This window comes from Misgurnus anguillicaudatus, chromosome 20 (assembly GCF_027580225.2).
Source record: "Misgurnus anguillicaudatus chromosome 20, ASM2758022v2, whole genome shotgun sequence".
Classification (NCBI taxonomy): Eukaryota; Metazoa; Chordata; class Actinopteri; order Cypriniformes; family Cobitidae; genus Misgurnus; species Misgurnus anguillicaudatus.
In genome coordinates, this window is record NC_073356.2 from 26,850,568 (window position 1) to 26,868,367 (window position 17,800).

Here is a 17,800-nt window from a genome sequence, read left to right on the forward strand (position 1 = left end):
CATGTGAGAAAACAACAAAAGCGTTCATTTCTGGGAAATACAAATGATTTTCAGCGGGACATTTGTACAGTTAGAACTACAGTTGCGCAGTTTTAACGAGTGTCAGCAGTCTTGAAACCACTGAAACGAAGTCAAATAAATAAGAAATCAATTTTGCTACATATTTAAATTTGGAATTCGTATTTAAATGCAATACTAAGAAAAAGCTCATTCAAAATAGAAGTATATATTTTTTTATTTAATAAAAATATTTAAAAATATATTTCCCAGGTGGTATACTATTAGAATATAATATGCAATGTGCCACACAAAAAAGATAAACTTTATCTTTGATGTTGCAGCATCTACAGTACGTTAAATGTGACCCTGTAATTATTATTGTACTGCTGTCTTTCACATAGACGGAGATAGATCTGCTATTAACGCACAAATATCTCAAAAGATCGTGGCATTTTAAACACAGCAATACTGTTGCCCTGAAATCTCGAGGAGCCCGATGAGTTTCTGATGGGAGATTGGTGACGTAAGAGCCATCAACAGCGACAGGCTGATCGAGGTAGTCGCGAGGATGGATAGATGGACAGATGTTGGGGCGGAACTTGGACATATTTCCACATTATTAGCCCCTACCGACAGGCGTGCGGCATAAATGATCAGTTAGATCGCGACTGGCAATAGCTCAAGGATGCGCAGCGCCGTCAAAGGTAAGCAAACGATTTCAACGTTGCGTCCGATGTACATTTGCGCAGAAATATTAACGCTTTGGTGGTGGTGTGTAGTAACCCGGTTTGTTTTATTTACGCATTCAGTGTATGTGTCCGTATACTATCAATATATTATGTACACTCACCGGGATGCGATATGCAAGACGTCGGTCCGGAGGCAGAATTATCCGCTGAAATCGTAGCAGCATCCCCGCGTTTGTGCGCGCGAGAGTCAGAACCTTAATATCCTCTAGAAAGGAGAAACACCAGGCGAGCAAGAGCGAGTCAAGGCCACCCAAAAAAATCACTCGGGTTTCTTCTGTTCCCCTTCCGAGCGCTTAAAAAGCGCACCCACCCACTCGCCAACTTACAGAAAGAGTGGACATTGCGTCAACGCTGGTATAAAGACAATAACAAAGTTCAGATTAAAGTGGGATTTTGAGGTTTGCCAGGTAAAACGGTGTCAACAAAGTAGCCGAAGAGCAGATGTGCGCTGGATTTATTACGCTTCTTAACCTAATAGGATCTGAAATGTCTAACGCGTGGACTCGTTATTTAATTTGTGGATGTTTTGCAATTGATGAATAAGTAATGTGTACGCGTTGTAGAGAGGCTTGTTACGGTCATACTCAACTTGTTCCAGGAGTCCCTCCCCTTCCCGTGCAAAGTGTTCACTTCCTAGTAAGGTGTAACGAATCAATCTGTAACTTCCAACTGTCCTCTTTTTAGGAGCTGGAAAAAGGTCACAAATATTTTACTTCGTAGCGCATACTGGCTGGATTTAAGTCTTAGTTTTGTTCTCTTAGTACGAAACAAACACAAAAATGCAAAAAAGGACAATATAATAAAAAAATGTATTGTGTTAGAAACGTAGCACTCTTCAAATGCAAAACAAAAGAAAAAGGATTAAAAGTGTTGTCTAAATATTTTACAGCTTGCACCCCTTCTCTTATGCGATTAACTGTTTTGTGCGTGACGTCCCCCCCAAGAGTGGCCAACTTGTTTTATTATGATCATGACGCGAAGTCATTTTCAAAAGCAATAGACAAACAGTGCATGACGGGGAAAACAGTAATGCAGTCATTGTTTCGTTTTGAATATCAGCGCAATGTGTTTTTGTCTTGTAAAATCATATCGAAAATATTTATTTTAAACGGACCGCATATAAACAAGTGATGAGTTCTCCGAAAAAGGCAGTTCCTTGTCTTTCAAACGCTGCTGTTTTGTGGGGAGGGAAAAACAGAACAATTAAAAAGATTGACAGGTGGGTTTTCACTGTCAGAGTGACGCTCCGGAGGGGTGGAGTAAAGAGAGAGAGGCAGGAAAGGCAACTCGATGTGTCTGTCTATCAGTTGAGACTGTCTGAACCGCTCACGCATCCTCAACGCGCGATACATATTTCAGCGAAGAGCCGCGACCCCCGTTTCGCTCCCTGGAGTTTGCGTTTTCCGAAGAGTAATTAGTTCACGATCGTTTCACAACGACAGAGCGCGGTTTTTGTTTATGTATCGCTCTGTAGTAAACGCGTCACGCTTGCCTAAATCAACTGTCCACATGTTTCCCTAAGCATGGACGGACAGTGTGTTTGGTGAATATCGGGAGGAGCGCGAAACGAGAGAGACTCCGCTGCGTGCGTGGGGAATTTAGTCCGCGGAAATGCCCGCTGAACGCGAGCCGCTTTTTAGCTGTTTGTGACTGACATTAACTGTCTCCCGTCTGCCTGTCTCGTTTTGTCCCGTTTTCAGGGTTTCCACTGAGCAGGGGAGCGCGAGGACGGAAATACAGTTGCACGGGCTCTCCATAACTGTGGAAGTTTCTTCCGTTTTGATGAACATCTGCTACAAAGTATTGCCATAACCTGGATGACGATAAGGAGAAGCTAATGAAGCGCTTTTCTGTGTTTCTGCGCCGTTAGACTGGACGGGGAGATATATCTCAGCTTTTGGCAATCATGCTATGACTTATTAGACGCGTCGGACAGATACACCTACAAGCTACATTTTGTTTTACAGGCGTTTTGGTCTGAAAAAAAAAACATCGACACCTCACAAGACCTATTGACCCCTCTTAGACTTGGCATTTTGCTTTTAGAGACTTTTTAAAAGAGGTGGAATAAAAACTAAGACTTTGGTCGTGTTGAAGAGAAGAGGAACACGCCGTTACGTGCTTTGTTTTTACATTTAGCCTATTCTCTTGTTTTCCCGTCACTGGCATTTTGATTCTGTATGAGAAGTCAAGAGGAGAGTGTGGGACAACAGCATGCCGCGGAGAAAGCAGCAAGCGCCGAGGCGATCTTCAGGTAAGCGGTGCATGCGTGGGTCTCTTCTTGTATGAATACATAGCAATGGTGTGTATCATATGCCAGGCACACATTTTAATTTAGTGTAACTGTAGCTCAATTACTGACTAAATACACTGTATGTCGTTTTGGATAAAAGCGTCTGCTTAATGCTTACATCTAAATGTGCGTACACGTCTTTATAATATGGTTTGCAAAGCAACATCCAATGAATGAAATATTTTACGTTTTTTAATTTCCGTAGTTTATGCTATTTTAGCAACATTAAAAGTAAAAATTCCTAGCATGCACTAATTGTAGTTTTAAAAGAAAGCGTGTTAACTTCAAACTTTTCTTTTTTTTAAAGTTGTGCCAAAAAAACTTTCACATTCCACCGTGGCCTATATATATCCGACTGAAAATGTAGTTTCAAAGTGCTTTAGTTCTTCAAGTTAGATGCGGATTGCCATCCTTGATTTGATGCTTGATTGATCGCCTGTCATGTGGCCGCCTTTGATCTATTCATTCCTGATAAACATCAGTAAATCATTCACCATGGAAACACGCATGCGCTTTGCGGCCGCAGCCACTCAAAGGACAACTTTTGCCCCCGTCGTGCGGGAAAACAGAGAAAGAGAGAAGTTTTCGGCAGGGTTATACAGTACTTTCTAGTCATTCAAAGAGAGGGAGAGAGAAAGGAGGGATAAGGGATTGCTGGGGCGTGTCGAGAGCACAAAATGTAGCAAAGAGAACATCTCTTCCCTGATAGATGTCACCGAGCAAGGCCTCCACTAGGATCTGTTTTCCTCTCAGCCCAATTTATTCATGTGAGATGTACCTGTGCTCTTTGATGTTAAAAGAGAGCTGATTTCTTTCTGCTTTCATTAATCTCTAAAAGTGTAGAGACTTTGATTCGTGATCAACACTTTTGATTTAGTTTGCTATTTTATATAAAACCACTAAGTTTTGTAGCTACTAAGGGAGTTATACTTTTCCCTTCACTTTTTTTCTTTTGTTTCCTCCGTTCTATTTTTTTCGTTTAATCCCTGTGACTAACAGGTCCATTCTCTCCCGAATGAAGGCTCTCTTTCAAGTTCAGGCATCAGGAGAGATTGAAGAAATACCGATCTTTAGAATTAGGCCCAGATATGTGAACGGAGAGGGAAAACTGGCATTCCAGACACAGTGTTGTAACCAAGGTCAATTTTGTAGTTTCCACACCTAATAAATGCAGTCCATAGTTTAGCTTAGTTTTTGTTTAATTCTCTTATCTACTAATAAAAAAAGAATTGTTTTGTATTATTTTATCTTTTAAGTTTCCTGGCTTTATAGAGTGACTGACATGGGCAGTTCAAAAACTCACAGAGGTGACATGGCACTTGGTAATCTGACCTGGCAGCTCCTCCACAAAAACAAGCCGTCTGCCCCTCCACCTCGGATGAATATTGATTTAATTTTCTCTATTCTGACAGGCATGTTCATCATTTGCTTTAATGGTCGTTCAGACATTGGCAAGCAGGTTGTTTCCATTCTCCTAAAGCCTGACACTTTCCTATCTCTATTACAGCAAAAGTGTTCTTTGCACACATCGTTACAAAATCCAAAGAAAAGCCTGTTTCCGTTCTCCTATCTTTATTTTTTAATAGCATTAAAAGCATAGCGTATTCCCCCAAAATACCATCATACTTTAAATAAGAAGAGCCGATAAAAAAATGCTTAATGTGAGTGTGTCCAAACAACTCTTTCTGTTCCAACGCTCCTCTTCTGTTATGCTCCACCTCTTTTTAACGGACCAGTTTGCCTCGATTTGGTTGTCATCGTTGCTATTGTTTGCTCTGAGTGATTTACATGCATCGGCCCTTCGGTTCAGGTTGTTTTGGTGCAGTGGGATCGGAGTGGCCCTCTCTCCGTGTCGAGCTGCTGCAGTCATTTGTATTTATTTGCTGGCTTTTCTCTCAAACAGACACGGCCTCCCACGTAGAGCACAGACCGAGTCTGTGAGTTTGAGCTCTAGCAGAGAGGAGAAGAGCCAAGGGAGGACTCGGCGATGAATGCAGTATCTCTCAGTTTGCTCCAGGTTTCATTCGTTTTTATGTTTTCACAACCTCCCACGCAGATCGAGACACGCTCAGTTTGCGACCGTTCCACGCAACCCGGTCCTGCGGATAGCTGAGGCATGCGAACGCTGCGTTGTTATTATTTTCTTTGGTTTAATTGACTCCTTTCTTCTTTTAATTTTAAAATATGAACTAATCATGTTTTTACTTTCTGCCAAATTGAAGCGTGGGAGTTTGTTTTATTTCAGATTCGCATTTGCGGATGGAGTCAGATTCGAAACACACACAGACACACGCACACACAATCACGCTCAACGGTAGAAAAATAAAATGCGTTGAGGGAGGAACAAGCGCGGGGAGTCATTAAAACCCGACGTGTCCTCGGCACCAGAGGCTTCTTAATTATCAGACATAAAGGTAAAGGTTCCTCTGCCGGCTTCATTAGGGAGGAACCCTAATTATCCGAGCTCCTGATGGATTTGTGACAGGCTCGAGCGATTAAAGCTGACAAATTCAGCGAAGTGTCAGGTCTGCAGCTGCCTTGATGTAATCAAGTTGATATTATACAGTCCCTTTAGCCTGTAGTGCTGAATTAACTCAATTTTCTGGCGCAGGTGACAAATGGACTTTGCTACCTGACTAATCACGTCACCGTGGCAATGCTGCCTAATGACCTCAGTAATCCAGGCTCTTAACCGCACCGCTGGGCCCAGAAAGCATTCGAGTCAGCCAATCAGAACGCCCCAGCGTTAGCCAATCAGGCCCGGTGCACGGCAAACACACCATCGTCTCCGTGTTGATGGACATACCACTGTTCTGTGTCATTGGTCGCACCAGAGTTCGAGCTCTCGGTGTACCGACTCGCAGCGCTCCTGCTGACAATAATGGCACCACCACGCTCTTGAAGTCTGAAAATACTGTCAGAATTTAAGCAGTGTTGAAAACCTTGCTTTGCTTAAATCTCGCAGTGCACGAGTACATGCAGAGCAAGCCTGTGTGAGAGCTTTGCATTTATATTTTTCTTTAATATTTTTTATGTGTGCCGTGATGTTTGTATGTTACCAATATGAGGTACATTTTCACACATGGGTTATATTGTATGGAGCCTTTTAAGAATTTGGGGTTTGTTGTAGACACATTTAGTGCTATATTCTTTGTATTCATTTTTGCACCGGCTGAGAAATGAGAAATGTTTAGATATATAATTTGTCCGGTGGAAAGTAAAATATTCAAAATAGTTGTTTGTCAGTTTGTGATGTATTAACCGAGATAAGAGTTGACAGTCAACATTTGTTGTGCATATACAGTACAAATTATGAATATAAATCTAAAGCACGCATAAGACAACTGGATACATTTAGATTTCATATTTATGGGTTTATTATTTTTTTTAGATCGCAATAATTTTAAAAAAGACCACCAGAAAGATGCAAATGCAGCACAACATCAGCTCTCACCTTGTGCTGGCTTCACTGGAGGGTAGTCTCATCCGCTCTCATGTCATTAACAGGTGACATTGACCCATTTAGTCAATATTCATGTTGAGACCCACCACTTACAACTAATAGTTTAATTTGCATTTGGGGATCAAGCCAGTGGCCTATAGGAAATCAAAGAGTATCCAGTTATTCTGAATCCCGGGCTCGCCGTTCCCCTTGTCCGAGAACGTGGAGGTTGAGTTTGAGTAATGAAGATCGATGACAGGTTTTATGGGAAGAGTGGATCAAAATGAAAATATGTTGGGACTCGTTACGACGTACGAGCCAAGCGTGTGACGGTACACAGCCCAGAGCTGTCTACGGTAAATGCCGCTCTGTGGTTTAATGAGCTTACGTACGTTGGGGAGTTATCCGGTTTCTACAAGTTTAGTTAAGTGTGAACTTCTTCCAGACTTATTTCATTACGTGTCCGAATGTTCGAGTGCGTTCGCTGATAGTCGCTTCGCCTCTGTTGAAAAACGAGTACGTGCAGGACCAAAAAAAGCTAGCGTGTCACCAGAGGAGGTTTGGATTAGAGGTACTGTCTGTAGCGTTATGGGAACTCATGAGTATCAAAAAGGCCAGCTGTGTTTTTTCTTTCGCTCTCTCTCCCTGAGTCTCTCTCGTCCTGCATGTTTTGATCCCCTATGTTTCATTTCTCAGCTAATTTAGTCCACAGTGAGTCAGAAAGATGAGAAGGACGGGGGAAAGAGACAAAAGAGAGAAAAGCTTGAGTCATGACCCAGCAACGGGAGTCTCCAAGCTTGAGGAGTACACGGAGGTCAACTCGTACCCAGGGGAGACCACGTCTGCCTCCTCTCTGTCTTGCCCCACACTCATCTGTTGCTGCTTTCCCTTGCTTTTTTCCTGGTTCAGAGGAAGGATGGGGTGTTTTCAGAGTTTTCTCATCCCAGTATGGCGTTTTCCTCACGGTGTGTCGTATGCATCCTCATCAGATAAAACACAAACGGCACGGGCAACAGATCCGCGCCGATGTTTATAATAGGCCAGTAGGAGATCGGGCTTTCATGTTGATGTTGTAGGATCTGAGGAGCATGTGGCGACGTGAACAGGATGAAGATTTTGGGAGCGTTTTTTGGCATTGTTTGCTGATTATTTTGATTTACATTTGATTTGCCTAACTGGTCTGATACAGTATTGCAATGATTGACATTATTATGCAATCATTCTTGGGTGTATTAAGGATCATGCAGCCAAGCCTCAAGGTTATATGTTCATATTTAGCAACATAAATTTTGACAGATGGGCATAAAATGAAAGGAAGCTCTTTGATGGTGTTAAGTAAACACCAATGAAGCTCAAACTCAGGGAAGTCACGTCCTGGGACTCGCCGTTCCTCCTCCCCTTAACCACTGTATTCTCTCTGAATATCCTGCCTGCACACAAAAGACAGATGAAAGACAGAATAAATGCCTTGTTGTTTTGACTGTTGGCCCTTTTGTTTTATTTCCTTAAATGTTGTAAGCCATGTTGAAATACAATTAAAATTATGATCGCTTTTTAACAAGCTTCCCAAACGCTCCCACACTGGTCAGTCAAACGAATAACCCTGCGTTTTGTCTCGCACCATTGGTTGAGACTCGTTTTGGAAGCGCCACAGTGTTGACTTTTTTGTTCGCGAAATTTAACCTACAGACGTCTCGCTATAAAGTTGATTAACCTAGCATGAGAAAAGATATTTTCTTACATTTCTCACAGGAAGGACCATGACAACCTGACTTGAGAATGGGAAAATGAGGGATTAGTGGAGGAACGGTGATGGACAGGGATGCAGAATATGGGAATAAAAGTGGAAGTGGAAAAAATGAAAGGGAGAAAGAGAAGAAAGGAGTGGTGCTCAGAAAGGTATTAGAGCTGACAGATGAACAGGAGTGGGGAGAAATTCTCCCGCAGCAGCTGGGACTGCAGTCATTACCCTGACAGGTGTCAATTAAGAATTACTGCCTGCCTCAGTCCTCTGCGCAGCCCAGCTGTCTGCGCAGCAAAGAAATAACACTTTACCCTTGTCACTTTGTTAGTTCATAGCTATAGCCTCCGAAAATGAGTCGCCCCAACGCTAATCGATAACCAGTGTATTAGCAATTATTTTGCACATTGATTTACGAGGGCCAACGACTACTTCTGTGCTGTTATTAGCCCTTGATTAGCTCTGCCCGCACACGTGAACACGAGCGCACACACACACACATTCGTAGCACGCTGCCCTGTTGCCAGGTGGATATATGTTTCCTCCGAGGCCCCGAGGTCTAGAACAATCTTAGTGCACAGTCTTAGTGGCCCTGTTGGGCCCTCCATCACCCGTGGCCGTTGCAGAGACAGGCCCCTCTTAGGTCCTCTCGCGCGCGCACACAAACACGTACCACACCTCTGCGGGGGTTTGAAATACAGCCCCATTTCAGGCAGGCCGTGGTTGAGCACTGATAGGGTATGAGTGTGAGAGGCTTGTAAAAGGTGAGAGTATTAGCGAGGTGTCGTGGTCTGTTTCAGCTAAATGAATGGCCCTCTGGTGTAAAAGGTGGTCCTGGTTACCAAGAGTTATGGCTGACCAGATAGGAGGCTTCTGGGTAATGTCTGTGTGAAAGAACACCAAACCTTTGCTACATTTATTTTCACGCCTTAGGTTATTTAATACTCAACTTTAAGTCGTCGCCGAGAGCCCCGTACACGTCTTCATACCACTGCAACAAGTGTGACGGCGCAAGATTAAATACGGATCGAGTGCAGCTGGGATTTATTTGTTGTGAAAAGAATAGTTACTACAAAAATGAAAATTCTGTCATCATTTAGTCACCCTCATCAAGTTCCAAACCCGGATTACTTTTTATTCCATGGATGCAAACAGAGAAAATGGAAGAATTGGAAGTTTTTTTCTTTTTCGTGCAATTACAATAAATGGTCAATATAGCATTTAAACTTTGAAAATGATGCAAAAGCAATAAATGTAAATTTCAGTCAGTTCCTTTCACAAAGTAATTGTGGGCCTTATTATGGTTTTTGGTCCACTTTTTTATATTTTACTTTTACATCACTTGTGTAACTTCCAATCATGAAAAACTGCAGTCTTTAGATGGAAAGATAGTCATACTGCATGAGGCTAAATGATTTCATTTTGGCTGAACTGTTCCTTTAAATTTTGTGCATTCACACTGCAGTCATATTGTGCCGTTTGGGAACTGGGTTATTGTGTCACCTGTGTAAACAAACCTTGCGTTTGCGCTGGGGTGAGGTGACTACACAACAAACTCCCTACTGAAATCCCCTCTCACCCGTACACGCTGGTGGATTATGTCCTTTATGTTCGAGTGGAATTCGTGTTTGCTCGAGTGTGACCTTTGCCCTAGAGAAACTAAAATAAGAACCAAATCCCTGGGTTCCCCTGATGTAGGGATGTAAGAACAGAGGTACGTCTCGCTCTGCTCATGATCAGAGGCGTTGCGATGAGCGCTAAGCCACTGGACACACAATGAGTGGATAAAGATAAGCCTCCAGCTTGTGTTGACACTCTCATCGAGCCCCATAATGCACTGCTCCACATCGCTCTCATAAAGACCTGGCTCCTCTTTTTACGAGCCGTCTTCACACACAACGCCTCGGTTTTCGTTGTTTTTACTCTGACACTTTCATTGCTCGTTTTTCGTAAAGTGTTTAAAACCGCATTTGCAGTCTATCATTCCTAAAGCTAGGTAAAGAGCGCGGTGTCACTCCGTTCCTCTGCTGAGGGTCACTTTTATTAGCTTCATTGATAAAATCCCCCCTGCACACATAGACAATGGCTGGTACGTCTTCAAAGTGGCTGTATATTTTTTTTCCTGGTTGGTGAAGTGTTTTATTTAACTGATAGGGAGGTGGAAAGTAATGAATATCATTTTTCTTTTTTTCTGTCTCCAGTTTTATGGTGCTGATAAGGCATCTTGGAGAATTATACAGCGAGGTGCTATCGTTTTTTTTTTTTTGATGGACAGCAGGCAGGTCATCTGTTGTTTTATTCTCTCTTTCTCTTTCGCATTGTATATCATCAGTGTATATACCTTCCAGTCTTTGACGTATACATTTTAGTATTGATTTTTCACATTTCATATTTTAGGAGCTTTTATAAAAAGATATAAAGTTGATATTAGATTTTAAAAAATAAATTTGACTGTCACATGCACAATTTATGTATTTTTATTTTTTATTTTTATATGTAATGTATTTTTTATAATTATCAATATATATGTAAGAATGCTTTTTGTCTTAAATGGAAAAGTATATGTTGACCAAAAGTCAATGGATGATTTTTGCCATAGCTTTTTAGATAAACACTATATTTTTGATGACGACGTCGGTTTAATACGCTTTATGACAACTTGGTTAATTTAAGCTTTGCTAAAAATCTGAAACTGAAACTAGACATGATCCTTCCTACTGTATGAGTTGCCATAATATTTCCATAATATATTTCAACATCTGTTTTTTATTTCATTCGCATACAGAAGCCCTGAGGGATGTGAACTGTATTAGAATTTTTATATCCGTTAATAGACGGGTGTACATGTCGTGACTTGTCTCCCAGACTCGACTTTATAGGTATTTATAGTGATTTGGACGCAATCACGTTGAAATGCCACATGTTCTGAGAGGCCTAAAGCTTGTTTGGAGACCGACTCGTCCAGACAGTGTCAATCAAAGCACTAAGCTTGAGTCTTCAGTCTGAGAAACCCGTGAGAGGGTGTCCCCTTCAGATCTTCCCCACCTCCCCTTCCTGTTTTGCCCTTTTCTGCTGGCCACTACTTTTGTAAAGCCATATGCTTCCAAGTAAGACTTCCACACATGCGCACATAAACACACACACACTAATGTGTGACACACATGAGGATTAACTATTAACTATTTCAGTCCAGCTGACTGAAAGCCATGCGGTTGGTGAAACTTTAACCAAGAAACGCATCATTGATCATTGACCTGTTCTGCTTGGCCCTGAAAGTCTGTGAGCTTGAGAAGTAAGATTTTAAAGGATGAATGGATGTGCGGTTAAGTAGAAGTCAGGTGACTCTAAAAGAGGAGCACAAACATTTGCTTTTCCATCACTATGAAAACCCTATTATAGGAAAAAGGTACAAATTAAGAGGTCGAACGATATGGGCTTTTTATGGCCGATATTAAGAAAGCTGTTTGGCCGATATAACACAAATGTTATCACAGTAATTAAGAAACAGAAAATGGGTGAAACTAAAAAAAAGCATTAGTTACGCATATCTATAAATATACCCTTTTAAAGTACATATTTACAAGAAAATAATTCATGTGGATCTGACAACTTATGGTACTGTTTAAATAAGTGTGTTAAACTAGTGTGGTGATTGGTCATTTTACTGTCTGTCAGACTTTGGCTTTACATGAGTGACACTGAGTGTCTTTTTTATTACAAACATCAAATTTAAGTAATAGAGAAATTTACTGGCAGATTAAAAAGAGTTATTGGCAAATTCCGGTAATAAAAAATCCAAATATTGGCCGATATATTGGCCTCTGCAATATATACAGTTTCCCACAGCACTTTGCAGTTCAGGCGGCCCGCCTAAGCTGAAAAACCCTACCGCCTTAACTAGGTCGTCCAAAAGAAAAAAAAATAGCTGCACAAAGGCCATCAAGTGCATCTCGGAAAATAATGCGGACGCGCTTCACACCGCGAGCGGGGACGCGCCACACGGCCGAAATGATAGAAAGACGTGGTCTGTCACTGTCTGGAGGATAGCCAGTTGATAAAACGTGTGTCCGTGAGAACTATAAGTGGACTTATGTTTTGGGTTTATTTAAGCCTGTTATTGTATTAGGCTATAGTTCTTGCAAATTTATAGTTCTTGCAAATTTTAAGGAAGTTAGCTGGTGATTTTGTTTTTTGAGCAACCTGCTTGCTAGGTTGCACGTGCCTGTTGATTCGATATAATTGTTGAGCGCTTTTGCTCACGTTATTTATGTGCATTTACATGCTACAGTAGTTACACTCCTTTAAGATAATGTAAATAATAGTGGGAAATAATCAGTTTTTACAATCTTCGTGCTATCTATCATCATTCATCAGACGTTCTACAAATCTGCTTCAGTTTGTGTTTATTAACCCTTTAGTTTCACTTCATCAAGCAGCTAGTCCCGTTAGAGGTATCTGTGAAAACATTGAATTCATTAATAATCTAGTAGCTGTTCATTTTCTGTCATAGTTTCTTCAAAATTAAATTTTATTTGAGTGTTTTTAATAAAAAATTAAAATTTTCACCATGACGCGTATGCCCCGCCCCTTTGATTGACACGCCACCGGCCCTGCCCACCTGTCCAACCCTACCACCTTAACTACCAAATTTTCTGAGGTAAACCCTGATATTGTCCTATCACTAGTGAAGTTCACTCAAAAATGTTGTTTTGTCACCAATGTGGTTTTTTATTTATTTAAATTAATACAATAATAGGTGTTTTCCAAAAGGCTGTTTTTCCAAACAATAAAAGAATAAACCAGGAGCTCTTCGCTCCAAAAGTGCACCATGACATCATTATATAGGTAGTTACCGTTCACTTTTATTGTATGGAAAAGAGCACCAACGTTTTCCTTTAATTTTCTAGTTTCCATAAACTCTTGTTTTGTTTCCACAGAAAAAAGGATCAACATTAATGTCGATCATGGATTGACATTTAAGGGTTAAATAAATAATTGCAGAGCTTTTATTTTTAGGTAACCTGTTCCTTTAAATCGACAATGAGATGGTACACGTCCTAGATTTGTGAGCACATTGAAGCTCCTCAATGTTATGACAGGTCTGTTGACATGCAATGTCTCAGGCCTAAACCGGTTCTAGATCAAAACATTAAAATGTGTCAATCGTATTTTGCAAAAACATGCAATGTGCCAGTGAATTCTTCATTTACTAACAATACTAGACACAAAGTGTTCTGCTCTAACCCAGCATTGAAGTCTGTATGTGTGTGCACGTGTGTGTAGCTGTACTTCTATCCCACCGTCTCCATGTTAAATTGGTTATGGCAGCACAATCCAGCCCTACTTAGAAGCGTCAGAGCAGCCGCTGCGTGACGAGCCTCAGCGAGGACGTGTCATAAATACTGAGGTGTCGTTTCTTTCATGTAAATATACCTCTGTTTCAAGTATCGTCCGTCAATACTGCGTGCACACGGGGAGATGTGTAGCAAGCTATGTGCACGGTAGAAAACTGCGGCTGCTCCTATTAGGCCTAGTTTGTGGGAGTGAACGACAGCTTGTTTTGAATTGGGGGCGCATTTAACATTAACATTTTGTGGCATTTTGTTTTTCCCTTAACTGCTCCTCAAGGCCGTTTGCACCAAATTTTGTTTTCCGTTACCGCTTTCACCATCTTTCTAATCCTTACAATTAAAGTCAACATGTACAGGCCCTCATGCTATTTTACTTTGTGAAAATGAAATACGATATTCAAAGTAAAAACAGAAAGGCAAGACGTGTCCGTATCCATCGGGAATTGATTGGCTTGTGAAAAGTGGTCTGTATGACAGTTAGTTGGAGGGGAGGGCTTGAAAAATAAAGATTGATGAAAGTCATTACAGCTTAGTTTTCATTATTGCTCTATATGCGGTGGTTAGGGAGCTGTGTATTATACATTAAGGGATTTAGTAGACACTTTTATCCAAAGCGACTTATAAAGTTTATAATTCCTCACTTTTTTGTATCCTTTAAATCATTGTATGCAGAAAAAGACTTTTAACTTGAAGTGTAAAAACTGAGAGTAACATTTAAAGCAATGTGCACGCTGTTTAAAGGTTTCGGGTGGGGGTATCTGAAAAACAGATCTCAGAAAGAGTGTTAGGACACTGTTTTGGGATAGACAGTGGTGGAAGAACAGAAGGGGGAGGGGCTACCACTGTCCTATGCTCATCACTCATTGGTTAATGATACTCTCCTCTCGTTTAACAACACCATTCTCCCATTCCCTCCTCCTCCGAACCCATCACAAATCAAACCAGGGGTCATCAGCAGTTCACGACCCCCAGGTGGTCAGGAAAGTGCTACCACGCCTTCAAGGGTCTGTTTGACAGCGTACCTCTTTTGCGTGTGTTTTATCCCAAACTGGCGATTTCTCCACAACCGGGCGTCATTTCACGTATCGCTCTGTTTTTCGTCTCGCCGCATGTTTGTCTGATGTCAGTCTTGCAGCGTGTGTGTTTTTTGAGCCCGCTGGCAGATTTATTGCCTTTACGCTGTTATTGTTGTATAAAGGCTGAAATGTGTCTGCCTGTTCCTGTCGCAAAAATATGTCTGTACTTTTTCTTTTTTTTTCAGGTGTCTGTATTTATTGACTGTACATGCATAGTTCAGAAGTCACAGATGCAGACGTTTAGTTGTTTGTTATGGGCCGACCAACGCCGAAAAAAACCAAACCTAAGATAGTGTGCATGTGTTTTTTAATGTTTTGACTCATTTTAGCTCCAATAGGATCATAGCACCGTTTGTGTGAACAAAACACCAGTATCCGCACCTTTCCTTAGCTTTTTCTGCAGATTGTCAACAAACGAAATGCGAAATGAAACTCCCTCACCGTCTCTACCCCCTTTCCACAGTATCCTCTTTTCTCACACTAAATTTAGGTCACAGCTGTAAAGACAATGCGGTTGATTTGAGAATTTCTCTTGTACCTTCTCAGATCTCTGCTTTTTATTCAGCAAGGACATGAATAGTTACGTCTGATGTTTTTACGAGAACGTGCATCGTTCCACCAGGACATTGCCGTTAAGAGTGTGTATGCGTTTTCTCGCAGGTGAAAAGAGCTGAAGAATTAAAGCTGTTTACCCATAATCCATCTGACCTGCATTGGTTGTTCCCTCACCGCAAACCTTAAATCAATCTGCAAATACAGCTCCACAACTCTGCTCATAAAAGACTCTCCTCTCTCTCATTCAAAAAAGGAGGAGAAAAGAAATGAAAGAAAAAGCCGTGTAGGAAAGCAGGGACCTTATATAAAGGGCATGGTCTGCGTCCATGCCAGAAAAGCCTGATTTCCTTTAGCAGTGTGGCCATACATCAGAGGCCCTCCCAGCTGGGCTGTCACATACTGACAGAATGACATGTGTCATTTATCAAAGAGGCCAGAGCTTGGGAAAACTCATATGACAAAGCCTGGGAGAGTTCATTCCCCCTTATCCACCACCACACACACACATAATCCATCTCTCTCGTTCTTTCACTCTCTCACACACAATTCCCTCCCACCTTTTCGCCGCTCGCCTGTTGCCAAAAAATGGGCCTGTAATATTTCTGTCAACTACACACCAACTTGCTGTTCCTTTCCGCCCTATCTCTCTTTCAAAAAACACAAAACTTTTCCTGCTTTACTTTTTACTATACCATTCGAGCTGCAATTCATAATGCCACATGCAAATAAGTCTTTTTTTTAAATGATCATGTGCATAAGTGTTCCTGTAGCTCAGTTGGTAAAGCATTGGGTCATGGGTTTGATCCCAAGGAAGACGCATGACGATAAAATGTATAGTTTGTAATGCACTTGGATAAAAGCATCTGTCGAATGCACAGATGTAAATGTAATGTAAATCCATTTGAAGCGATAAAACTATGTAATGCAGAGCTGAAGACATCTAAAAGCATAAGCTTTGCTCTATCGCGATCTGTCATTTTGAACAAACTTCATTCTTTAGTCTACTTGCTCCAGCTGAGAGCGAGAGAGAAGGCGGGAATGAGGTCAAATATAGTTCACACTGCTGTGTACTAGTCTATAGGGCACATTCACCCATCGCTCAAAATGTGCTTTCTGTCTTTTACACTGAGGGCCGGTAGTGGATGAATTCCACAGACTCTCGAATACTGGGTTTCTGAGCTCTGCGCCCGACCTCCGACCCCTCGGACAAGCTCTGAATATGTGGTGTGTAATGATCCTCGCGCAGTAAACATTTAATGACGCAAAGAGGCGGCCACGCATTCCCCCATCCTAAGGGAAGATCTACAAGTTTAGTTTCACAAAATGTGAATGCGAGTGCAAAATCTTATCGTAGTCCCAGACTAAAATGCACGTTTGATCTGCCTTAAAGGATTAGTCCATTTTCTTAAAAAAAATCCAAATAATTTACTCACCACCATGTCATCCAAAATGTTGATGTCTTTCTTTGTTCAGTCGAGAAGAAATTGTTTTTTTGAGGAAAACATTTTTTCTCATTTTAATGGACTTTAATGGACCCCAACACTTAACAGTTTTAATGCAGTTTAAAATTGCAGTTTCAAAGGACTCTACGATTGTCAAAAAAAAAAAAATGTACTTATGAACCACAACTTCTCTTCTTCCTCCAGCTGTGTGAAAAGCCAGCGCAACCTTACGTAATTGCGTAATGACATCGAAAAATTAGCTGTTACATATATGAAATGCACATTTGCAGACCATTTTAAACAATAAACTGACACAAAGACATGAAATGACAATCGTTTTGCTAGATAAGACCCTTATGCCTCGTTTGGGATCATTTAGAGTCCTTTGAAACTGCAATTTTAAACTGCATTAAAACTGTTAAGTGTCCATTAAAGTCCATTCAAATGAGAAAAATCCTGGAATGTTTTTTTTTTTTAAGAAAATGAACTAATCCTTTAATTTCAAAACATCTTGCACTGACATATCTTAACATAATCAGTGCTATTGTTTTGTACCAAGATGCACGCCAGTATTTTTTGTTTGTAAAAATGACTTAAATGTCCTAATATAACTAAGGCCTAGTCCTATCTTAACCTAAACCATGTCTGAGAAACTGCCAATTAGAGTTGGGATGCTGAAATTGACAGTAAGTTATGCTAACATAAAATAAAAGTAACTACATCAAACTTCTGAAAGTATCAGATAGTATCTGCTAACTCTCTAACTGCTGTCTAACAAGAATGTAATGGTATTTATCTAAATGCATGTAGTTATATATTAAGTTCGTGTAAGCGGATTGTATATCAAAATTAAACACAAATTTGATTTACTGTTAAAGAAAAACGTACTGCTAATTTGAATTATAGGCCTGCATCTGTCAAACTCATTTAATTATCTGACATCTAATCAGTATTAATGTATTGTGTTTAAAAATAATGCAGTGAAGACATCGGTTACATAGTTTTATTTAAATCCCTGTTAATTTAATTAGCATGTTTTGTTTTTATTTCATTTCAGTTTTATTGAAAGTTTCTTAAGAAATAAAAATAGTCTGCTTGCCATTGTTTGGTGTAATATTGGTAATTTGCGAATCGGTCAATTTTGCTAGAAT

The 17,800-nt window shown here is 40.7% G+C and overlaps 1 protein-coding gene across 4 annotated transcripts in view; it reads left to right on the forward strand.

Moving 5' to 3' along the window:
* The window catches only part of tshz1 (teashirt zinc finger homeobox 1), a 166,169-nt gene that overhangs the window by 129,330 nt on the left and 19,039 nt on the right, over positions 1-17,800 (forward strand). Inside the window, exons 1-2 of one of the 4 annotated variants that reach the window (XM_055219239.2) lie at positions 559-704; positions 2,450-3,003. The exons of 2 other annotated variants lie outside the window; for them this stretch is intronic. In XM_055219239.2, the coding sequence (XP_055075214.1) occupies positions 2,964-3,003 (40 nt within the window). In that variant the 5' untranslated portion in view covers positions 559-704; positions 2,450-2,963. Of the gene's footprint in view, positions 1-558; positions 705-2,449; positions 3,004-3,736; positions 3,810-17,800 lie in introns of those variants that run through there. One more of the 4 variants, XM_055219238.2, reaches the window with a different exon arrangement.